The sequence below is a fragment of the Urocitellus parryii genome, chromosome 5 (assembly GCF_045843805.1).
Source record: "Urocitellus parryii isolate mUroPar1 chromosome 5, mUroPar1.hap1, whole genome shotgun sequence".
NCBI classification, from domain to species: domain Eukaryota; kingdom Metazoa; phylum Chordata; class Mammalia; order Rodentia; family Sciuridae; genus Urocitellus; species Urocitellus parryii.
The window spans coordinates 58467983-58493557 of record NC_135535.1 but is presented as its reverse complement, the minus strand read 5'-3'; the positions used below and the strand labels follow the sequence as shown (position 1 = coordinate 58493557).

General features: G+C 38.4%; 1 protein-coding gene across 2 annotated transcripts; it reads right to left on the bottom strand.

Moving 5' to 3' along the window:
- Positions 1–584: 584 nt before the first annotated feature.
- On the bottom strand, positions 585–21128 carry Prim1 (DNA primase subunit 1). 2 transcript variants are annotated; one of them, XM_026398405.2, is made up of 13 exons: positions 20947–21128; positions 20124–20281; positions 18703–18809; positions 18558–18631; positions 16255–16391; positions 15806–15864; positions 15070–15179; positions 14228–14319; positions 13919–14057; positions 9554–9623; positions 8757–8848; positions 3703–3801; positions 585–994 (listed from the first exon to the last, which is right to left on the bottom strand). In XM_026398405.2, exons 1-13 carry the CDS (start codon positions 21047–21049, stop codon positions 975–977), a joined length of 1260 nt encoding a protein of 419 aa, XP_026254190.1. In that variant the 5' UTR covers positions 21050–21128; the 3' UTR covers positions 585–974. The 2 variants fall into 2 exon arrangements, with proteins under 2 accessions (XP_026254190.1, XP_026254191.1); XM_026398406.2 differs by lacking the exon at positions 20124–20281 and having other exon boundaries at positions 20947–21029.
- Positions 21129–25575: the final 4447 nt, after the last annotated feature.

Sequence of the window (25575 nt, the reverse complement as noted above, 5' to 3'; positions counted from 1 at the left end):
TATTTTTATGTGGTGCTGAAGATGGAACCCAGGGCCTCATTCGTGCTAGGCGAGCTTTCTAACGCTGAGCCACAACCCCAGCCCTAAACTTGTTCTTTATGGTAGACTAATTCAGTTGCTCTCTGAGGGAAAAAGTAGGAGCTACAATTCCCAATAGTTGTACAAAATACTATACTTGGCCCTAATAGTTTCATCTAATAACTCCTATCTTTGGAACTGAAGTTTTGGTAGGTTTAAATGCCCAGTTTAAAATAATTTTTAAAAAGACAGGCAATATCAATATCAATATAAATAAACAAAATTAGGAAGTGATTGAATATATACTCTAGGTATATTAACAAGTGTCCAAGACTTAAGGACAAAGCTGTCATTTACCCCATAATATAGAGGCAATATCCAGTGAGATGAAATGGAAGTATATTACTGTTCACTTACCTCTCTATATGCCAACTGATAGAACTATTTGTGTCAGAAGCTTTGGAATTATCTTTCTATAATATATACACACATATATATATATATATATATATATATATATATATATTTTTTTTTTTTAAAGAGAGAGAGAGAGAGAGAGAGAGAATTTCAATATTTATTTTTCAGTTTTCGGCGTTCACAACATCTTTGTTTGTATGTGGTGCTAAGGATTGAACCCGGGCCGCACGCATGCCAGGCGAGCGCGCTACCGCTTGAGCCACATCCCCAGCCCCTTTCTATAATATTAAATTTTACAAAAATTATCTGCATTTCACTTATTAATTGCTTTAAGTTCCTTTCACAAACTTTAACAGGAGTCTTTTTAGTGGCCTCAGGGAATCTTTTCAACATAAATTATTTCTCAAGAAAAGGAAATTCTGCTGTAAGCATTAAGACATATACATGGTTCTGCCATATTTATTAAATGACTCTTCAAGTTTTTGATCCTTGCTTGCAGGTAGACGATATCCACATTTGTTTGAGGGGAGATGTTATCTTCAGAAAGCTTTTTGTAAATCTAAAATAGAATAGATTTTTATCAGAGGACATAAAGGAAAATAAAACCCATTTATTTTCACATTCTGATTTTCTTCATGCTTCCATTAAATTCACATCATGGATAAAGATTTGTTTTCACATTTGCTGAAGTCCACATTACAAGCTGAACCAGTATGGAATGAGAATCTAAAGGGTTTAGTAGAAGGCCAGATGGAATGGCACCTTCAACAAGGCTTTTTCAAGTACGGTCATCACTGTTCATTCAACAAGCACATATTTGAATATCTACTATGAGTAAAACATTATCTTAGGCACTACTTAATTAAACCAATACACATTTTATTAAAAACTGATGTGGAGACTAACGGTGTGGCTTAGTGGTAGAGCATTAGCCTAGCCCTCAGTACCTGCACACTCTCCCCCTGCCAAAAAAAAACTGAAATGGAGGAGTTTCCTGAATGGTCACTCTGCTTTTGGCTTACACACTGTGAGGTCTCTCCTGTTCAAAGAACTCCTCATTTAATACTACTATCCTCTTTGTACCTTCTTCTAGTTACTATGTCCAACAGAATCTTATCAGTACCTTAATCATTAGATAACTTGATAATTTCCTTGAAATTTTCCCCCTGACTTCTGTGATACTTCCATCTTTCTACTTCCAAGTCTCAAGGATGGTTAAAGTTTTTGTACTTTTTTGAGAACTTTCATAAATGCCAATAGCCTACTTGGTCTCCTTAGACTCTATTTTATTCCTGATCATCTGCCCAGTTTTACTCTTGTAGCTAGAACTACAAATCATGGAATTCCCTTCCTCAGAAGCCTTTGATAACTTTCCTGTTTCTATTTGTAAGCCCAAATTCCTAAGTCTGAAATTCAAGGCTGTTTATGCTTTGGCTTGAGCCTGTCTTCAGATTTATATCTCTTTCCTAACACTTTTTTTTTTTTCCCTGCCAGATTAGCTGTGCTATGCTTTGCTACCTCTGCCTGTGCTTTTGCTACTACTTCAAGAATGAACAACCCTGGGCCAGGCATAGTGGTACATGTCTGTAAATCCAGCTATTCAGAAAGCTGAGGTAGGAGTTACAAATTTGAGACCAGCCTGTCTCAAAATCAAACAAAAGGGGTTGGGCACATAGCTATAGGTACTTGGCAAAGCACCCTCTGGTTCAATCCCCAGTACATTAAAAAGAAAGGGAAAAAAAACCAAAACTCTGGGCTGAGGAGTGTAGCTCAGTGTTAAGAGTGCCTGCCTATACTCTGATTTCTCTTTAGATTGTATAAAATCTTTTACCTTTTTCCTAGCGTTTTTGCCTAGCACTTACAAGGTCCTGAGTTTGATTCCCAGCATCCCAAACAAACCAAAACCCAAAACAAACAAACGAAAAAACTCCTTTGCCTTTTTCTAATGATGTGCCTTTATCATCAAATCTCTGCTTGTGAAATTCCTATTCATACTTCAAGAAATGGTATATTGGCATTGAGGATCAGAATATTTATTTATTTTTGTGGTACTGGAAATTGAACCCAGGGATTCATAGATGCTAAGCAAGTGCTCTACCACTGATCTACACCCTCATTCCAAGAATTAGAATTCTTATAAAAGCTCATTGAAAGGAGTTCAAATGCCATCCTTTTCATCTGAATTGTCAGACTGATTCAGATCGATTTCTCTTAGCATCTTGCATTGCTTTCTTTTGTAACAAGACAGTACTACTTACAGGCACAAAAACATGACATGGCATTAATCTTGTATAATTTATTTTTGTGTTCATCAAAGTACTGATACATAGAAAATGTTTAATAAAACTCGGTGCAGTAGTGCATGCCCATAATCCCAGAGACTCAGAGGTTTAGGCAGGAAGATCATGAGTTTGAGGCCAGCCCTAGCAACTTAGTGAGGCCCTAAGCAATTTTAGTGAGACCCTGTCTCAAAATAAAACGGGCTGGTTATGTAGCTCAAAAAATGACACTGTCCAGGTGGGTGGTACATGTCTACAATTCCTGTGATTTAGGAGCCTGAGGTAGGAGGATCATCGAGTTCAAAGCCAACCTCAGCAACTTCGACCATGTCTCAAAATAAAAAATAAAAAGGGATGGGGAGGTGGCTCAGGTAAAGCACCTCTGGGTTTAATCCCCAGTACTAGAAAAAATTGTTTAATAAATATATGTTGGGGTTGGGGATGTGGCTCAAGCGGTAGAGCGCTCGCCTGGCATGCGTGCGGCCTGGGTTCGATCCTCAGCACCACATACAAAGATGTTGTGTCCGCCGAAAACTAAAAAATAAATATTAAAAAACTCTCTCTCTAAAAAAAAAAAAAAAAAATTATATATATATATATATATATATATATATATATATATATATATATATAAAAAACCAAATTAAAGAACCTCAATTTTTTAAAAAATAAAGATACATAAAATTTATTAGTAAATTTCTGCAGGGTGTGGAGGCATATACCTGCAATCCCAGTGACATGGGAGGCTGAGGCAAGAGGATTTCAAGTTTGAGACCACACTTAGCAATTTAGTGAGACCCTGTCTCAAAGGACTGGGGATGTAGCTTAGTGGCAGGGTGCCCTGCATTTGATCTCCAGTAACAAAAAAACAAAAAAATTAAAATTTGAGGAGAGGCAAAGATGAGACCTCAAATATTGATCATTTGCTGGATGCTTTACACTACTCATAAAATATAAGATTAAATAAAAGGGAAAACCATTGTCTTACCACTCTTCTTGAGAAGTTCTCCTTTTCGTGATTTATCCAGGTTTTCAAGAAACTGTTCAAATACTTTCACATACGGTGCCAGACTGGTCTTCTTATAATCTAAATTATGAAGCAAACATTAGAATTAGCACGTTGGTAGCAAGAAAAACATGAAAATTTAAGTTTCTTTCTTTCTTTTTTTTGTACCAGGGATTGAACTCAGAGGCACTCAACCACTGAGTCACATCCCCAGTCCTATTTTTGGTATTTTATTTAGAGACAGGGTTTCACTTAGTTGCTTAACACCTTGCTTTTTGCTGAGGCTAGCTTTGAACTCGCGATCCTCCTGTCTCAGCCTCCCAAGATGCTGGGATTACAGATGTGCAACACTGCGCCCTGCAACAAAAATTTAGGTTTCTCGTAAGAATTCTCTAAGGCTGTGGGTAGAGTTCAGTGGCAGAGCTTTTGCATAGCATACATGAAGCCTAGGGCTTGATATTTTTCTCTTTTTTTTTTTTTGGTACAGGGGATTGAACTTAGGCACTCGACCTCTCGACTCCTGAGCCACATGCTCAGCCCTATTTTGTATTTTATTTAAAGACAGGGTCTCACTGAGTTGCTCAGTGTCTCGCTATTGCCAAGGCTGGCTCTGAACTTGGGATCCTTCTGCCTCAGCCTCCCAAGCCTCTGGGATTACAGGTGTGTGCCACCATGCCCAGCTAGGGTTTGATATCTTTTTTTTTTTTAAGAGAGAGAGAGAGGGAGAGAGAGAGAACTTTTTAATATTTATTTTTTAGTTTTCGGTGGACACAACATCTTTGTTTGTATGTGGTGCTGAGGATCGAACCCAGGCCACACGCATGCCAGGCGAGCGCGCTACCGCTTGAGCCACATCCCCAGCCTGGTTTGATATCTTAAAACAAAAACAGGTAATATTCAAATTAAGAAATGTTAAAGTAATAGATGCACATTGTTAAAAGAGAAACACAGTGCTAACAGCATTATTATGGGAAAATTAGAAGCCTCCTATCCTAATTCTGACCTTCTGGTCCTCTCGAATGCCGAATGTCTTTTCTGATATAAGGGGGGTGACTCAAAATGGGGTAGGGAGGAAGAGCATGGGAAAAAGATTATCTCTAAATAGGGAAAAGAGGTGGCAGAGAAAGGGAGGGAGAAGGGTAATTGCATGGAAGGTGGAAGGAGACCCTCATCGTTATACAAAATACATGTAAGATGTGAGAGAGAAAAAAAAAAAAAGAATAGCACCACCTTAGATTGGGTAGAGAGAAGTGATGAAAGGGGAGGGGAGGGGATGGGGGGAAAGGAAGGATAATAGAATGAAATAGATATTACTATTACTGTGTGTATATACGTGACTGCATGACCAATGTGATTCTGTAACCTTACACTCAAAAAAATGAGAAATTATATCTCATCTGATTCAAATGTATGATAAGGTCATTGTACTGTCATGTGTAACTAATTAAAACAAAGAAAAAATTTTTTTTTGTTTTTAGTTGTCAATAGATGTTTTTTTATTTATATGTGATGCTGAGAATTGAACCCTGGGCTTTACACATGCCAGGAAAGTGCTCTACCATTGAGCTATTACCCCAGTCTTTTTTAAAATATTTTTTTGTTGTTGTCGATGGATATTCATTCATTCATTCATTGTGCTGCTTAAACCTAGTGCCTCACATATGCCAGGCAGGCATCTTCCACTGAGCTACAACTCCAGCCCTAGCAATAACTTTAAATAAATAACTACTTCCATTCTTATTCACCAATCTAAGGCCATTTTTCCTTGTTTTGGAAGTCGTCTCCCCACCCCACACACACTTTGGGGGACGGAGAGTGCAGTGAGGCCCAAAAGTGCTTAGTTAATTCTCAATATTCCAAACTTTTAAAATTATGTACCTCTGTATTGGTTCTGTTTTAATGACTGTGCTAAGCCTTTTCAGTAAAGGGCTCATTTTTGGAATGTTTTCCTATATAATTGGGACAACTTCTTCCTCCTTTTGTTTGTTTTCTTTCTGAAACTCCTATAGACAGTAGTTCTTAACCAAGTCCACCAGTTTTCTTTATCTTTTTGCTTCTTAAAATCACTACCACCATGTCTTTTTTGTTTTGTTTGGTACTGGATGTGCACTCTATTGCTGATCCACCTTCCCAGTCTTTTTCATTTATTTTGAGACAAGATCTCACTAAATTGCACACCTGGAACTTGAGAACCCCTGCCTCAGCCTCCTGAATTGAACTGATGGAATTATACAGGTGTGCATCACTGTACCTGGTTCTAGCACATCTTTTTTTGTACTACTTTCTGGGAAGTCTCCTTGACTTTTCCAAGTCCTTTATTAGCTTTTATTTTCATGATTGATTTCTTTCTTTCTTTTCTGGTACCAGGGATTTAACCTAGGGACGCTTAACCACTGAGCCACATTTTGAGCCCCTTTTTATGTTTTATCAGAGATAATCTTGCTGAGTTGCTCAGTGCCTTGCTAAGTTGCTGAGTTTGGTTTTTAACTCATGGTCCTCCTACCTCAACCTCCCAAGTCGCTGAGATTACAGGTGTGTACCACCACACGAGGCTTCCTGATTGTTTTCTAAGAGCTCTTTCTTGTTCTCTGAGTATTTTTTCTTTTCAAAGCATTCTGATTTTGTTCATGGATGTACTACCATAGTTTTTTTTTTTTCTTGCAGTATTGGGGATTGAATCTAGGGCCTTATGTATACTAGGTAAATGACCTACAACTCAGCTATACCCTCAGCCTTTTAAAAATTAAATTAATTGATTTTAGTACCAGGGATTGAACCCAGAGGTGCTTTACCACTGAGCTATATCCCTAACCATTTTTAGTTTTTACTTTTGGCGCTGGGGATTGAACTCAGGGGCACTCAACCACTGAGCCACATCCCCAGCTCTTTTTTTAAATTTGAGGCAGAGTCTTGCTAAGTTGCTTAAGGCCTCACTGAGTTGCTGGTATTATAGGCATGAGCCACTGTGCCCAGCTCTTATTATTTATTTTAAAGCCCTTTTTTTTTTTTGTAGCCATAGATGGACAGAATACCTTCATTTTATTTATTTTATTTTATTTATTTTTTTTTAAAGAGAGAGTGAGAGAGGAGAGAGAGAGAGAGAGAGAGAGAGAGAGAGAGAGAGAGAATTTTTAATATTTATTTTTTTTTAGTTCTCGGCGGACACAACATCTTTGTTGGTATGTGGTGCTGAGGATCGAACCCGGGCCGCACGCATGCCAGACGAGCGCGCTACCGCTTGAGCCACATCCCCAGCCCCTATTTGTTTATTTTTATGTGGTGCTAAGGATCAAACCCAGTGCATCACACATGCTAGGCAAGTGCTCTGCCACTGAGCTATAGCCCAGCCCTTATTTTTTTTATTTGAGACAGGGTCTCGCTAAGTTGCTGAGGCTGGCTTTGAACTTATGATCCTCTTACTTTAGCCTCTTGAGTCACTGGGATTGTAGGTGTGAGCCATTGTGCCTGGCTCTAATTTAGTTTTGGGGCTGGGGATTGAACTCAGAGGCACTTGACCACTGAGCCACATCCCCAGCCCTATTCTGTAATTTATTCAGAGACAGGAGTTGCTTAGTGCTTTGCTTTTGCTGTGTTAATTTTATTTTGATACAGGGCCTCACTAGATTGCCCAGTCTGACTTCAAACTTGTGATCCTTGTGTGACTCAGCCTTTGGACAGCTGGTATTGCAGTTTCGTGCCACTGTATCATGCTTAGACTTTCCTTTATTCCTTCCATTTTCTGTTTTTCTGAGTTACTTTTCCTAGTTATTCTTGTTTTTCATGTTGGAGACTTTGTTCAAATGTCTTAAATAGCATCCTTATAAATACTTTACAAATTTTAATGGTACTGTTTTAGTATTATGTCAAAGCTAGAATAGATGAAGCAATATTTGATCTTGGATTCTGAAAGAAGGGTAACAATATTTGACCACAAAATAAATCAGAGATCACAGATTTGGAATGTTCAGTATAGAAGTCATCAGGTACATCTGGCTATTTAAAAAAAAAATAAATAAGAAATCCAGCTTCCCAGTCACTCTAGCCACATCTTGAGTGTTCAAAAGTCACACATGGCTAGCGATTACCATATTGGGTACTAAAAATATGTAACATTTCCATTATTACAGAAAGTGCCATTGGAGGGGTTGGGGATATGGCTCAGTGGTACAGAGCTTGCCTAAGGTACACAAGGGGCTGTTTTAATCCCCTAGTACCACTGAAGAAAAAAAAAAAAAGTGCCATTGGATTCTATTGTCAGAGAGCACCTTTGGGGTGTTAGTACAGAAGATCTGACTTCCATTAAGGAAGATTCAGAAATTCTTTATTAAAATTCTTGAATATATAATTCAATCAACAGTTTAGACATATATCTACCATAAAACCATCTGAATACAACAAAAATAAAAGATCAAGAGTATGGCACATATAGTATATGTTAAATATAAAAAACTTTTTTTTAAAAAATATTTTTTAGTTTTAGGTGGACACAATATCTTTATTTTATTTTTATGTGGTGCTGAGGATTGAACCCAGTGCCTCACACTTGGTAGGCAAGTGCTCTACCACTGAGCCACAACTCCAGCCCCAAATATAAACAGCTTTTAAAGAGATAGATTCAAACAATTATCAACACTAGTTGACAATCTTGCAATATAGATCCCAGCATTTAAAAATTGCTTAGTAAATGTGTATTGAAATAAATTGGACTCAGTAACACCACTTGGGCAACTGATGAAGAAACACTCCTGTAACATGTTAATGAGCTGATTTCAGGATAAACACTGACCCAGTCTGGTCTGAATATAAGGAGAATTACTTACTGTAGTACAGACAGATAATCTATATAAAAAGCTCTGTTAAGTTGAACTGTCAATATATTAACCTAGGGCTGGGGATGTGGCTTAAGTGGTAGTGCGCTCGCCTGGCATGCGTGCGGCCCGGGTTCAATCCTCAGCACCACATACAAACAAAGATGTTGTGTTCGCTGAAAACTAAAAAATAAAAACATTAAAGGAAAAAAAAATATATTAACCTACCTTTGGTTCTATGTTTGACATCAGATTCAGCTTCAGTCTCCTCTTTTTCCTTTTCATTAGTAAAAATGACATCCAGTTCATGGCAGATGGAGCTACAAGTGACAAGTAACAGAATAAGATAATTTTAAGTTGGTTCCTGGTATTACCCAGCATATACTAGCACATGAATCCCATAAGATGTTCTGTGAAAAAAATATGTGGCTAGGCCAGGGTGAAGCTCAATGGTAGTACATTTACTTACCTAGCATGCACAAGGCCCTAGATTCAATTCCCAATACCACACACCCACCCACCCACCCCCATATACACACAGTGGCAATACACTTGTACACTTTTATACTAAAGACTGGGAAATCTTCTAGTAAAGAACCACCCCGCCCCTCGCCACCTGTCCTTTTTTTTTTTTTTTAGTGCTGGGGATCGAACCCATGCTATACATAAGCTAGGCAAGTGCTCTGCCAGTGGGCTACATTTCCAGCTCTAAAAAGATCTGAAATATGTTTAAGCACTTCCAGATTTATTTTTGGTGTTGGGGATTGAACCCTGGGCCCTACCAATGAGCTAAATCTCCAGGATTCCAAGACTTATTTGACCTTATGTTTTCCTTGCAAAATAGCTGGAAAAACTTATAATTGCTCTATTATACATCATCATTATATCTCAGAACCAAGTATCTCCATAACCAAATATACCATTTCCATTCGGCTACCTCTCTAAGTATGGATCTAATATAACCACTTCAAATCCAGAACAGTGTTCACAAACAAATAAGGAATGATCAATGATTTGAAACATACCTTATGGTTGGAACAGTAAATGGATCAAACTGATCCACTTTCTGTAAATCAATAGGCACAGAAATTCGACCTAAAAGAACCAGAAATTATAAATGATTTAATGTTGGATACAAATCATGAGCTGTTCCTTTCTTTAAGAACACAAAATTTTATTTAGAAAAGCAGAGACATATTCAAAGGAGAATATGAGCCATCTCAAAAATGAGAAACTTTGCGGATAAAACAAGGAATACATATTCAAAGAGAATGCAGGCTGTATCTCCTGAAGGAGATAGCCTTTGAGTTATTTTTGGTTAAAATTTTACAAATTAGACTTATCTGTTAAGAACAATGTTTAGAAATATAAATTACTTTCACATTGGCTGTGCCTCTCATTTTTCTTAATAAATGGTTAACAGGGGGTGCTGGGGATATAGCTCAGTTGGTAGAGTGCTTGCCTTGCATGCACAAGGCCCTGGGTTCAATCCCCAGGACTGCCCCCCTCCAAAGTTAACAATGGTGGCTGGGGTGTGGCTCAGAGGTAAAGTGCTTGCCTCCCATGTGTGAGGCACTGGGTTCCATCCTCAGCACCACATAAAAGTATATAAACAAAATAAAGACACTGTGTCCATGTACAACTACAAAATATATATATATATATATATATATATATATATATATATATATATATTTTTTTTTTTTTTTTTAAATGGTTAACAATATCTGGGTTCAGTAGCTCACATCCATAGCCCTGGAAACTCAAGAGGCTGAGGCAGAAGGCCAGCCCTAGCAACTTAGTGAGGCCCTGTCTCAAAAGTAGGGCCGGTTTCATGTATAACAAATTAGAATTGGAAAAAAAAAAAAAAAGAGGGCTGGGGATGTTACCTAGTGGTAAAGTGTCCCTGGGTTCAATCCCAGTACAAAAATAATGTAAAACAGGGGCTGGGGATATAGCTCAGATGGTAAAGTGCTTGCCCCAGGTTCAATCCCTAGCACCACAAGAAAACAAAACAAAAACAAACATAAAACAAAAACAAAACACCAAAACCCCACAAAAAACTGGTGAAGAATGTTCAGCTATTTTTAAGTTGTCCTTGTTTTTCCTTTTATTTCTATATTTAGATTTTCCTTTTTTTTTTTTTTTTGGGCGGGGGTGGGGGGGGTGTTAACCAGGGATTAAACTCAGCGGCACTCAACCACTGAATCACACCCCCAGGTCTATTACAATTTTTTTTTTTTTTGTAGTTGTAGATGTACAGAATTACTTTATTTTATTTTTATGTGGTGCTAAGGATCTATCCCAGTATCTCAATGCATGCTAGGCAAGAACTCTGCCACCAGCTTCAGCCCTAGCCCCAATTTTGTATTTTATTAGAGATAGGGTCTCACTGAGTTGCTTAGAGCCTCGCCATTGCTGAGGCTGGCTTTGAACCTGCAATCTTCCTGTATCAATCAGCCTCTTAAGTCACTGTGATTACAGGTATATGCCATCATGTCTGGCTATATTTAGAAATGTTTAATGGCTGGGTATGGTGGCACATACCTGTTAATCCCAGCTACTTGAGAGGTTGTGGCAGGAGGATTGTTAAGTTTGAAGCCAGCCTTAGCAACTTAGTAAGATGTTATTCCAAAATAAAAAATAAAAAGGGCCTGGGCTAGGATTTTAGATTCTAGAGAGCCCCTGAGTTCAATCTTTAATACTCAGGAGAGGAGGAGGAGGGAATAAAATGATGAAAAATTCCATATTAAGTTCAGAACAATCTCAAATCTTGAGGGTCCATAAAATGGAAAATAGATGGAAATAGTGATTTGACTTTTCATTGAGATAAATAAAAATACACCTACATGTTAGACATCTTTAGAAAGCATTCTGGAAATAAAATAGTTAATTGTGCATGACATTCTGGTCAATCATGGGCTGTATATAAATTGGTGATCCTAGGAGATCCTATTGTCTGGTGCCATCACAGCTTAGTTATGTAAATATCCACTGTGATATTTGTACAAGAACAATTTCTTAGAAGGTATCCCTGTTGTTAAATGATGCTTAACCTTTGATAGCATTATCTTCTCTATTTTTTTTTTGTAGGGGCGTATTGGGGGATTTAACCCAGGGGCAATTTACCACTAAGCCACATCTCTAGCCATCCCCCCCTTTTTGGGGCACCAGGGATTGAACTCAGGAGCACTTAATCACTGAGCCACATCCCCAGCCCTTTTTTGTATTTTATTTAGAGACAGGGTCTTACTGAGTTGCTGAGGCTGGCTTTGAACTCATGATTCTCCTGCCCCAGCCTCCTGAGCTGCTGGGATTGCAGGCATGCGCCTCCACATCCAGCCCTAGTCCTTTCAATTTTTAAATTTCGAGACAAGGTCTCCTAAATTGCTGAGGCTAGTCTTGAACTTGAAATCCTCCTGCCTAAGCTTCCTGAGTCACTGGGATTATAGGTGTGTGCCACTCATCTTACTCTTTTATGATAGCTACACCTGAGATACCACATACAATTCATCATATCTCAAAAATTATATAATGAATCTAAAGAATGTCAGATGAGTAACAAAAAAGGGAACTGGAAGTTGTTATTTGAAGATAGAGTAAAAGTGGCTACTTTAGTAAAAGTGGCTACTTGATATGAAAGGGGAAAGGATATAATAAAAATATATTGTGAGCTACTTGGGATCCTGAGATAGGAGGATTGCAAGTTCAAGGCCAATCTGGGCAAATTACTGATACCTATCTGGGTGTGTGGGGGTGGAGGGCAGTGGAGTGGAAGTTGCAGATTTAGCTCAGTGATGGAGCACTTGCTTAGCATGTGCCATGCCCAGGCACTGGGTTCAATTCCCAGTATTGAGTTAAAAGAGAAAAAGGAAAAAAAAAAAAAGGTGTATGCTTATGAGTGAACATGATTAATTACCCATATGAGAATGTGGGGATACCCACTGAAGTTTAAAATGCATATTAAAATAATAATAATAAGCTTATTGCCAAAGAAGCTAAAAACACAGTTGACAGGTTTGAAGAAGGGGCCATATAAATGTATGAACTATATCAGTATATATTATTTTTTTTAACATTTATTTTTTAGTTGTTGTTAGACACAATACCTTTATTCTGTTTACTTATTTTTATGAGGTACTAAGGATCAAACCCAGGACCTTGCACATGCTAGGCAAGTGCTATACCGCTGAGCCACAATCCCAGCTCTCATTATATGTTCTTAAAGGAAACTAGGCAGTTTGAAAGAATTGAATGTGTGAATGTGTGCCAATCTTCTAAGCACTTTACATTTTAGATCTTCATGATAACCCATTGAGATAGATATTTTTAATCTCCATTTTATTTTATTTTAAGATAGGGTCTCACTGTGTTTCCTAGGCTAATCTTGAACTTCTAGGTTCAAAATTGCTCAAGTAGCTAAAACTACAGATATGTGCCACCAAACCAATCTTTAATATCAATCTGAAAGATGAGAACACCAAAACCTTACAGAAAGATTAATTTGCCTAAGGTCTCACAGCAAGTGGCAGAATTGGACTGTTGACATTAAAGAGGACAACTATATCCTTCTCTATTAACAAGTCCCTTGGTTAGATGGAACCAAGTTTTATGCTAATATAATCACTTTTATATCAATTTAAAGTCAATTTCAGTCCATCAAATATTATATAAGAGAAATATGAAAGAATAAAGCTAAATCATAAACAAAAAAAATCACACCTGAAAAAATGCAGCATAGTGGATTAAGAGCTGAATTCTGCTGGGTGTGGTGGTGCACACCTGTAATCCCTGATGTGGGAGGCTGAGGCAGGAGAATGGCAAGTTTGAGACTAGCCTCTGCAACTTAGAGCCTATCTCAAAATTAAAAGTAAAAAGGGCTAGGGATATGGCTCTGTGGTAGAGTGTCCCTGGGTTCAATCCCAAGTAAGGCAAAATCAAAAACAAATAACCCCAACAAAACTATTTTGTTCCCAGCACTGACAAAATTTGTTTTATGATTTTGGATAAGTCAGTTTAACCTACTGGGACTGAGTTTTCTCATCTACAACGAGAGCTGTTGTCCTCCAACACTAAACCTCAGAAACTCAACTGAAAAACATTAACACAGTAGAAATTCATCTGGTAGCTACTTTAACTGATAGTGTTAAAAAAAAAAAAGCTAGGTATGTAGCTTAGTGGTAGAGTACTTGCCTGGCATGAGCAAAGCTCTGGGTTTGACCCCTAATACACACCTGTGTGCATACACACAAAGTACAGAAGAAACTAGCTGATAGAATAATACTTCTACCTTTAATGTCACAGACATGTATTCATACCTAATGATGTGCTTGCTAAAACAAAAATAACTTATTTTTCTTTTAATTTTCCTTACTTTCTTTATATTGTACCTGTTTTTGGATGAACGCTAAAAGGGCTCTTCAGTAAGTGATTAATTCCTTTGCTAACGTTGATATCCAGTCGTGGAAAACAGTACTGGAGCATAATCTCCCACTCTAGCCAGGGTCCACATTTGTCATTTTTGATATTCTAAAAGCAGATACAAGGCCAGCATGGGAATTAGTAGGAACTTCTGAGTATTTCTTTAAGGAAGATTAAAAAAAAAGTTATTGAATCATTTTTAACTGATGAGCAAAATAATGAGAACTTAATTAAGACTCTCATTATCATATCTGTAAATAGATTTGAATGGAATATACCTGATTTGTGCTGGCTACTCTCTTCAAATACTCCCATCTCTGAAGTGAACTGTGAGACTTTTGGAAGTTTTTTTGAAGATCTTCATGAATAGGTGACGATCATTAAAGAACACACTCATTTAGGGTACATCAGTGAACAACTTAAGTTTTTAGATGTATCATTACAAGAATATCCAAAGTTTGCACATATATAGAAATAGAAAGTAACTATTACTGTCTTCTTTTTAAAACACTTTTAGTTGCAGATGGACACAATACATTTATTTCATTTACTTAATTTTTATTTGGTGTTAGGGATCAAATGCAGGGCTTCACACATGCTAGACAAGTGTTCTGCCACTGAGCTACCATACCAGCCCTCTATTATGGTCTTCTAAAACATAATGTTAAACACTTACATTGAAAAAATTGTAGATACGGTTTGGGATATAGCTCAGTGCTAGAGTACTTGCCTAGCATGTGCAAAGTCCTGGGTTAAATCCCCATCCCTGTAAAAAACAACAAAAAGTAAAGATATAACAGAATGAACACTAATTATAAGGTGTAATGTAAAAGCTTGTCCTAGTTTGTACATATTTAGACAAAGTGATTCTGCATTCTTTAGCCATTAATTCTAGAACCACATTCCAAAATGAGGAAGGTGATTTACAAAATGACCCCATTTCTTATTATATTCCAGACTAAAGATACAAAAACATAGAAAAACAGGAGCTATTTGGGGTAAAAAAATAAATAAATAAAAATTAAAAAACCTTATAAATATATGAGGGTATGCAAGCAGAACACGTAATATCACAGATGTTATAACTGGCTCACATAAAAATGGTCTCAGGAAAGGATATCCTCAGGAACAAGGGCTAAAATCTTATCCCAGCTTTCTTTATTTTCAAGAATATCTTGATCAACCAAGGCATACTCTTCAAAGTATTTTTTTATTATGTTTATAGATTTCCTGTGGGAAGAAAAGTAACAACAAAGTTCCAATACTATTAACAACACATATAACACTATTGCCATTGGGTGGGAGGTTACTGCTTATTTTCCCTGAATTTCTAGAGCTTAACTAGGTTAAATGGTGCTAATACCTCTTTGCTGGTTTATGAGAATTAAAACAAGATACTTGAAGGCAAAAAAAACCTAGCATAGTACCTGGCACAGAATAGATATTTGAGAAATGCTTTCCACTTCTTCCTTTTTTATGGTATTGGGATTGAAACCAGTATGCATGTTAGGTGAGTACTTTACCACTGAACTATGTGCCCATTCCTTTTTATTTTGAGGCAGGGTATCCCCAACAACTTAGGAGGCTAAGGCAGGAGGATTTTAAGTTCAAGGCCAGCTTGGGAAAATTAGCAAGCCCTGTCTCAATATTAAGAATAAAAAGGGCTGTGAATGTAAGTCAGTGGTAGAGTGCCCCTGAGTTCTAGTCCCAGTTCTGGGGGGAGGGGGGGGTACAGGTGGGGAAGAAGAAAAAAGAAAAAAAATACCCAGCAGTGAAAACTGATAGCAAGATAATTTTAAAAGCACATGTAAGTAAATTAGATACACTTAAACTGCATGGGGTCTTTTCCAACAGACCTGACAAAAGGATGAATTTTTTCATTTAGGTGAACTTTCTTTCTGACATCTTGGCCACCCTGAAAAACAAACCATCAAGAAGAAATTTATATTGACACATGAAAAATTAATGTGTCCTATTATAAATTCAAAGAGATTGGCTAAATTTCTGTCAACAAATAGAAGCCTGCATGCTATTTTATATCATCTCAATATCTGTAGCTTTCTGAGTTAAATTTACTTGACAAATGAATAAAAGTAAATTAATCTTTTTTTGCCACAAAGGAGAATACTTACAGCAAAATAGGAAATATTGTAAAAAGGTAGCTGTTATGATTTTAAATGATCATTAGTAACATCTACTCTGGGATGTGAAGTCTATGAAAGATAGTTTAATTTGTTATTAAACATACCAGGCTTGGTAATGGCTAGTAAACAAGAAATGTAAATTACAGTTAAGAGGATCTTACCTTTACAAGACTCAAATACTCAACTATCCCAGAACGTACTGCAGAGGATAGCTTTCTAACTGATTCATCACAAACCCAACAATGAACACCTCTCCTTCCAGAATATACCCAGAGCCGATGTTTAAATCCAAAGTCCTCTGAAGAAGGGAAAAATAATAGGTTTTAAGACAAATCTATAAAACTTCTAGTTCTTGTGCACTTCTTTATATGTGTATGTGAACACACATATTAAGTTATAGGTGGACACAATACCTTTTTAAATTTTTATGTTGTGCTGAGGATCAAACTCAGCACCTCATGCATGCTAGGTGAGTAATCTATCACTGAGCTACAACCCAGTCCCTCTTGTGCACTTCTTTTTTTTTAAACTATTTTTTAGTTGTCAATAAACCTTTATTTTATACATGTGGTGTTGAGAATCGAACCTAATGCCTCACACATGCTAGGTAGGCCAGTGCTCTACCACTGAGCCACAACCCCAGCCCCTCTTGTGCACCACTTCTTCTTTTTTTTCTTTTTGGTACTGGGGATTGAACTCAGGGGCACTCAATCACCGAGCCACATCCCCAGCCCTATTCTGTATTTTAGAGATAGGGTCTCACTGATTGCTTAGTGCCTGACAGTTTCTTTCTTTCTTTTTAAAAATATTTTATTTATTCAGTTAGTTAGTTTTAGGTGGACACAATATGTTTACTTTATTTTTATGTGGTGTTGAGGATCAAACCCAGTGTCCCACGCATGCCAGGCGAGCACGCTACCGCTTGAGCCACATCCCCAGCCCAGTGCCTGATAGTTTCTGAGGCTGGTTTTGAACTCGTGATCCTCTTGCCTCAGTTTCCCAAGCACTGGGATTATAGGTATACACCACTGTGCTTGGCTTGTGCACTTCTTTAAGCTTCATTTTTTTAAAACCTGTTTTCCACTCAAGTGCTTATTTAACCATATTAAATTACCTGTAGTTTCCTGTGCCCCCCATGTTCTTGCTTTTATGTCTGTACCCATCCTGATCTCTCTTCCAGGAATTTCTTTATGCCCCAGCACTTTTGTTTCTCCCTGACCAACTGCCATTTATCTTTAAATAAGCCTAGGAATATTAAGTGTTACTATATTTAAAGTATTTAGAATAGCACATGGTATACAATAAGCCCTCTATGTAAGAGTGATCATTATCATCATCACCTCTTCTGGGAAGATTTTTCTGACCCAATCTCTTCCTATTCTTTTTTTTTTTTTTGAGATAGGGTCTCACTGTGTTGCACAGGCTAGTCTTAAATTCACAATCCTCCCACTTTAGCTTCCCAAGTAGCTGGGATTACAGGCACACATCATGGAGGTTGGCTTCTCTTCCCATTCCTGTATGTACTCCTGATGTTTTAGATCCTCATAGCTCCCTTTGCACGTTACTTAACACAAATATAATCCTCAATTTTCTTATATGTCTCCTTCTTGTATATATTGTAACCTATTTGAGGTTAAGAATTATTGTCTTTACATTTTTATCACCTAGAACAGCACCTAGCACAGAGTTGCTCACCAGAGGACTGAAATGGAAAACACACACACACACACACACACAATGGTTTGTTCAATAGCTGTGTAAAAGTTTCCACTACAGCTGGGATGGTGTTGTACCCTTGTAATTCCAGCTACTCTGGAAGCTGAGGCAGAAGACACAAGTTCAAGGCCAGCCTCAGCAACATAGTGACACCCTGTCTGAATATAGAAAATAAAAAGGGCTGGGGATGTAGCTGAGTTGTAGAGCATCCCTGGGTTCAATCTTCAGTACCTACTTCCACATATACAAAGTTTCCACTACAACTTTATCCCCCCTGCCACCCGCCTCATCCCCCTCCCAGTATTGAGGATTGAATCCAGGGTCACATGCATGCTAGACAACATTCTATCACTTAGCTACATCGCCATTTTGAGACACAGTTTGCTAAGCCCAGGTTGGCCTTGAATTTATTATTTCTTTGTCTCAGCCTCCTGAGTAGTTGGAATTGCAGGTGTATGCCACAGTGCCCAGGCGACTTCATTTATTTATTTATCTATCTATTTATATAAATTATATAAATTTATTATTTTTTAATGTGGTACTGAGGATCAAACCCAGTGCCTCACCCATGCTAGGCAATTGCTCTATGACTGAGCCACACCCCCAACTTAATTTTTATCTTTTATTTTTTTTCCCTCATGTCTCAAGGAAACATATTAGAAATATATGAAATTTGATTACAGAATACAGAATTCAGAGGGAAACAAATTCTTGCATTTGACACCACTCAGATACTCCTGATACTTACCCTTTAATGCTCGGTCAATGATATGGATGGCCATTGTCATGAGGGTCCAGCACTTAGAACATATGTCTGCAGAACTAGAGCAAAGTCATCATTACTCAGTGTCAGTGATATCACTTACCCCAACAGCAAGGTCCATGGTACTTACCTACAGCATCTCCGCACATCATCATAGTCTGTCATGTCAATGTCAAACACCAGTTCTTTTTCCTGAGCCTGGAAAGCTCCCAGCTTCACTGTATTGTGTTGACTGGGCTACAAATATAAAATATTCATTCGTTTCTTTATGAGCTGCTATGTTGTTAAGTCTGCTATCTTTTTTTACTCATAAGGGAAATAAGGGCCAAAGAAAAACTAAGAAACCATATACTTACTACTGACTTAACACTCCTAGCCCTTTTTATTTTGAGACAGGGTCTTCCTAAATTGCCCAGGCTAGTCATGAGGATTACAAGTGTATACCACTATGTTTGGCTCAGTGCTTATATTTTTAAGGAAGGGATGAAGGGCATCTTTGTTTTGTTCATTCATCCACCAAGTATTCATGTACTCTCTCTGCCAGGTACTATTCTGGATGTACTCAGGATATACCAGGTGAGAGAAGTGTCAGGTTGTAGTAAGCCTTGTTGAGAAGATACTACTTGAGCAAGACTTAAAAGAGGTGAGAGAATGAACCAAGTAGATCCTGGGGAAATGGATTCTAGGCAGGAGAAACAGCTTGAGCAAGGGCCAGTGTGGCAGGATTGGAACAATTGAGGAAGGGAAAAGAGCTTTTGGTGGGAATGAAGTGGGGAACCATCAGAGTAAGATTTTGAGCAGAGGGACCACATAATCTGAGTTGTTTTAAAAGGATCACTCTGCTGTGTTGAGAATTGACTCCAGAATCTGCAAAGAGAAACTCAGCACAGTAATTCTGATGAGATGATGATGATGATAATGATGGTGACAATGACAGGATTGGTAATGCTGTCTGGATTTTAGCTATATATTATGGTAGAGCCAAAGGGATTTACTCCCATACTGGAAGCAGTATGGGAATGTGAGAGACAGGAATCAAGAAAAGTCTAATGCTGAGGGGCTGGGGATGTGGCTCAAGCGGTAGCCCGCTCGCCTGGCATGCGTGCGGCCCGGGTTCGATCCTCAGCACCACATACCAACAAAGATGTTGTGTCCGCTGAGAACTAAAAAATAAATATTAAAAATTCTCTCTCTCTCTCTCTCTCTCCTCTCTCACTCTCTCTTAAAAAAAACATTTAAAAAAAAAAAAAAAGAAAAGTCTAATGCTGAAAGAGAATGTAATTCTCTTTTATTTTCCTCTCTTAAACCATGGTGACTTCCTCATTTAGCTGTTTAGCCAGATACTCAATTTTTTTTGTCCTAATGAGAATGCAGTTTATTTTCACTCTGTGGAGTGCCAAACAAAGAAAAAGATTACAATCCACTTGCAAAAACAGTTAAAAAGTGTGGATCTTCAAATACAATAAACTCTAATTTTAAAACTCTGGGGGCACCAACCCATCCTTGGTTTACAAAACAAAAGAACAATGTATATAAAATTTTTTTTCTTACTCTGTGGGAATACACCGCGCCTATATCAATCTTGTATGGATTCATTTTCTGCATCTCCTTTTCCAGATCACTCTGGTTATTGAAGGATTGGTAACGAATATAAATGTCGTCTTTCAACGTAAATGAAAATTCACGGTGTTGAAAGTAATTCTTTACCACTGCAAAGTAAGTGTACACTTTAAAATTAATTCAGTACTTTGTTCAGCTCAGGGCTTTATGACACTAGCCAAAGGGAAGATTTTTTTTTTTTCATTTTTAAAATTTTAATTTGTTGTATATGACAGCAGAATGCATTACGATTGGCAAGATATTTTTAATGAGGCCTCTGTGCACAGCACTGTTCAGATGTGACAGGGTCCCTAGTTTGAAGGGATTTACTATCCCACATTTGCTAGGGAACAGGAAAAATGTGCAGAAATATTTTAAACAGATAATGCCATCTCTCTCTCATATATGTGGGCACTAACAGATTCACATGTGAAGAAGATTCAACTTTCCACTCCCTTCCGCGAGAAGCTCCTTAGACCCTGAACTAGATCAAACCTCCTAGGTTCATGCTAAGACTTAATAATCAACCTCACCCTTAGCGCCTGGGCTTTTTTTTTTTTTTTAACCGCATAGCTGCAGACTGGTCATTAGAGCCACCGTTAACCCTTCTGCACCTCAGAGGTGGTAGGGTGGGATGAAGATAAAGCATAAAGAGCTCGGCACTGTGCTGGCGCACAGGATGCACTTCATATACTCATTGTGAGGGCAGCCCACCCGGAATATCTCCGCGCTTGGATCCCGACCCCCTATCTACCCCGCTCCCAGCCTCCATCACCTCCGCCGTAGTTGAGCCAGCGATAGTACTGGGAGTAGGGAAAGAGCCTCCGGTAATAAAGCTTAAGCAGCTCGGGCAACTCGGCTGGGTCAAACGACTCCATCTCGCACGGAACTCGACCCAAACAGGAACGCCGCGGGAATTGGCGGGAACCGCACAGCCGGAGGTTCCGCCATCGCGCAGGCGCGTTGAGGCAACCACAGGCAATTTGCCGCGGCCGCCGGAAATAGTAGTTCCTGCTGCTTGCAAGAGTAGGCTGGCTCCTCCCATCGGGGTAAAGTTGGGAGGTCTACCCGCTGTTCTTGCGTGCCGGAGACCAATGTCCATTCTATGAAGAAGGTCTTTTCCGGAAAAGTGACACCTATAGCCTGTTGAGTTAGGTTAGTAAGATATATATTAAAAAAAAAAAAAAAAAAAAAAAAAAAAAAGAAAAAGAAGAGGAAAGGAAAAGTCCCATGCAAACTTTATGAATGTTGTAGAAATAATACCAATATCTTTTAGAGTTTTGGAAATAAATTATTCATAGTATGACTAGGTTCAGTATGTAGAAATAAACCAAGACCAACCGGATGAGAAAAGCAAAGGCTATTAAGAGCTATAGCAAGGGAGTCGGCCACGGTCACTGGAATTTGGTAGAGACTCAAAGGCAGGCAGAGAAGAGGGAGAGCTTGCTTTATAGTGGAAAAAAAGGGAAGGCTTCGGTGTGTTCCTACTGGAAGCTGTTGGTAGAGGGAAGCTGGAGGCAGGCTAACTGCAAGTGGGCTGTTCCATTTGGTTGGGCCAAAATTGGAAGCAGAGGGCTGGGGTTGTGGCTCAGCGGTAGAGCACTCGCCTCAGCATCACATAAAAATAAATAAGTGAAATAAAGGTGTTGTGTCCAACTACAACTAAAAAATAAAATATTAAAAACAAATTGGAAGCAGAGACAAAATTAGGGAAGCTGTCACCTATTAGTAGAGTCCCCATCGTTTTAGGTCCATTGTTAAACAGGTTATTGTTTGGCCTCCTGCACCATCACCAGAGAGGGTTATCTGATTTCCTACAGTTCTTACATAGCAGAATGGCTTCTTGGGCTGTTTATTATAGGTAAAGGATTTAGTTCTTTTTTTGCATCTGTATTTATTTATTTATTTGGTGCTGGGGATTAGAACCCAGGGCCTTGGGCATGCAAGGCAAGCACTCTACCAACTGAGTTATGTCCCCAGCCCTTATTTTATTTTTAAAAGTTTTTTTTAAAGTCATAGATGGACTCAATATCTTTCTTATTTATTTATTTATTTATTTATATTTGGTGCCAACGATCGAACCCAGTGCCCCTGCACTGCTAGGCAAGTGCTCTACTACTGAGCTACAACTACACCATTTTATTTTTATTTTATTTTATTTATTTTTTTGTGGTGCTGGGGATTGAACCTTGTACATGCAAGGCAAGCACTCTCCCAGCTGAGCCATATCCCCAGTCCCCCTTATTTTTATTTTTAATTGACACATAATGTTGCACATATTTGGACAATACTGGAATACAGTAAATGATATTTTGATAAGTGTATACAATGTATAATGATCAAATCAGTATAATTAACATATCTATCACTTCAAACATTTATTGTTTCTGTTAGGAACACAGAAAATCCTTCTTATAGTTATTTTTAAATACATCATAAATTCTTGTTAACTGTGGTCAACCTTCTGTGTTATAGAATGCTAGAAGTTAACCCTCCAACCTAACTGTATTTTTGGACCCATCAACCAACACTTCTCTATCTCCTCCTCCTCCCTACCCTCCTGGCCTCTGGTAACCACTATTCTCTACTCCTATGAAATTAACTTCTTTTGGTGCTGAGGATTGAACCCAGGGTTTCAAGTATAGTAAGCACATGCTTTACCACTGAGCTATATCCCCAGCCAAGAATTTCCATTTTGTGTATGTATCACATTCCCCCTCCCACCCCCCAAATTCCAGGGATTGAAATAGGCCTCATACATGTTAGGTAAGCATTCTACCACTGAGCTACATCTCCACCCATTTTGATTTTTTATTTTGAGACAAGGTCTTAGTAAGTTGTCCAGGCTGGCCTTGAACTTGTGATCCTCTTGTCTTAGTCTGGCACACATTTTATTTATCCATTCATCAGTTGATGGACTTTTAGGTTGTTTCCATTTGGGGTATTGTGGATACTGCTACAATAAAGCACTGGTGCCTATGTCTCTTCAATATGCTGATTTCCTTTTCTTTGTATACATATTCAGTAGTGGAGTTGCTAATGATAGGGTAGTTCTGTTTTTATCTATTTATTTATTTATTTATTTATTTAGGATCCTCCACATTATTTTCGGTAATGGTTGTACTAATTTACTTTTTTTTTTTTAAGATTTTTTTTTAAAGTGAGAGAGGAGAGAGAGAGAGAGAGAGAGAGAGAGAGAGAGAGAGAGAGAATTTTTAATATTTATTTTTAGTTCTCGGCAGACACAACATCTTTGTTGGTATGTGGTGCTGGAGGATCGAACCGAGCTATACACATGCCAGGCGAGCGCACTACTGCTTGAGCCACATCCCCAGCCCACTAATTTACTTTTCTACCAACAGTATATAACTTTCCCTTTCTGTCTTCACTAGCATTTTTGTCTTTTTGCTCATAGCCATTCTATTTAGAGTGAGAGGATATCTCATTTTAGTTTTGATTTTTAATAACTATGATGATTATTAACAGAGTATTTTTTCATTGACTTATTGACTATTTTTATGTCTTTTTTTTGGACAAATGTCTACTTTTATCAATTTATCCTTTTTTTTTAATATTTATTTTTTAGTTTTCGGCGGACACAACATCTTTTGTATGTGGTGCTGAGGATCGAACCCGGGCCCCACGCATGCCAGGCGAGCGGGCTACCGCTTGAGCCACATCCCCAGCCCTCAATTTATCCTTTTAAAATCAGTTTTTCTTTGAATTGTCTGAATTCCTTATGTATTCTGGATATTAATCCCTTGTCAGAAATACAGTTTGTAATTTTCTCTCATTCTTCAAGTTGTTTCTTCACTCTGCTGATTGTTTCTTTTGCTGTGAAAAAATTCTTTAGTTTGATATGTTCCCATTTGTCTTTTTTTGCTTTTGTTGCCTATGCTTTTTATGTTTTATTAAAAAAAAAAACAAAACTCTTCTCATACCAATGTACTGAAATGTTTTCCCTATGTTTTTTTTCCTAGTAGTTTTATAGTTTTGGGTCTCGCATTTAAGTCTTTGGTCCATTTTGAATTGATTTTTGCATTTGGTGAAAAATAGGAATCTAGTTTTATTCGTCTGCACATGTATATAAATATAGTTTTTTCAGAATCTTTTATTGAAGAGATTAACTCTTTTCCAATGTATGTTCTTGGTACCTTTGTAAAAACTCTGTTGGCTATGAATACATGGATTTATTTCTGGGTTTTCCATTCGGTGTCTTTTTGGATTTAGTCTCTCAGAAAACCCAGGAATACTAAAATATGAATTAGAGCAAATTTGCAGAATCATGGAGAGCTTAAAATATGCTACTGATGTGCAGGTCTGCCAATCAGTTTTACTGTGTAAAAATATATCTCATTGCGATTATGGACTGGGGTGCGCAGTCTGATAATCACATCAGTATTGTGTCACTTGAAAACCATTATTTTTATGAATTTTAATCATTAAAGTAATAGTAGGGGAGCAAGGAGAGATTAGAGTCTGTAGTAAACTACTGTTAGCCTAATCCTGAAAATATTCATGGTGTCCCAATTTCTGTGAGCAAAGTGGTCAAAATGAGCTCTGTGCAGAGAATGCTTATACGAACATTCCTAGAGATCTTGTCTTCCTGCACAAAACTTAGTGGATTTTCCCCAACTCATATGCCTCCTATTTTGTAAGAGTAAATTTCATTGCTGAGCTCTTTTTACTCTAAGAGCTGTAACAGGAGTGATTTGCAGAATTCGTTTTTGGAACCACATTCCCCTGGGACTTTTTCATGATTTCTCAGGTTCCTTGTGTTGGTAAAGATGGCGCCCAGACTGCTTCTCTTCCGGGAGCTTAGGTCCATGACGCACTGAATGGCACGTGAACCGTCACCTCCAATCCCTGTGAATGGCGTGAACTTTGAATGGCGCACCTCCAATCCCTGAAGTGGCGCGAACTCTCGGCCAATGAAGAAGTAACAGCCCACTCGCCTTGCTCCTCCTCATCCTGTGTTAAGCCCAGAAATATCAATACCCTGGTGGGGTTCGCTCTCTTGCTCTCTCTCCTCCCTCTCCTCCCTCTCCTCCCTCTCCTCCTCCCTCTCCTCCTCCCTCTCCTCCTCCCTCTCCTCCTCCCTCTCCTCCTCCCTCTCCTCCTCCCTCTCCTCCTCCCTCTCCTCCTCCCTCTCCTCCTCCCTCTCCTCCTCCCTCTCCTCCTCCCTCTCCTCCTCCCTCTCCTCTCTCTCTCCTCTCTCTCTCCTCTCTCTCTCCTCTCTCTCCTCTCTCTTTCCCCTCCTCTCTTTCCCCTTCTCTCTCCCTCTTTTTCCCCTCCTCTCTCTCCCCTCTCTCCCCCCTCTCCCCTCTCTTCCCCCTCGCCTCTCTCTTTCCCCTCCTCTCTTTCCCCTTCTCTCTCTCTTTCCCCTCCTCTCTTTCCCCTTCTC

Coding starts and splice junctions, on each gene's coding strand:
- Prim1 (XM_026398405.2), bottom strand. CDS start 21,049: ATGGAGTCGTTTGACCCAGCCGAGTTGCCCGAGCTGCTTAAGCTTTAT. Junction 15,180..15,805: donor AAAATTCATCCTTTTGTCAG/GTCTGTTGGAAA, acceptor TTCTTCCCACAG/GAAATCTATAAACATAATAA. Junction 14,320..15,069: donor TTTAGCCCTTGTTCCTGAGG/ATATCCTTTCCT, acceptor AATGATCGTCAC/CTATTCATGAAGATCTTCAA.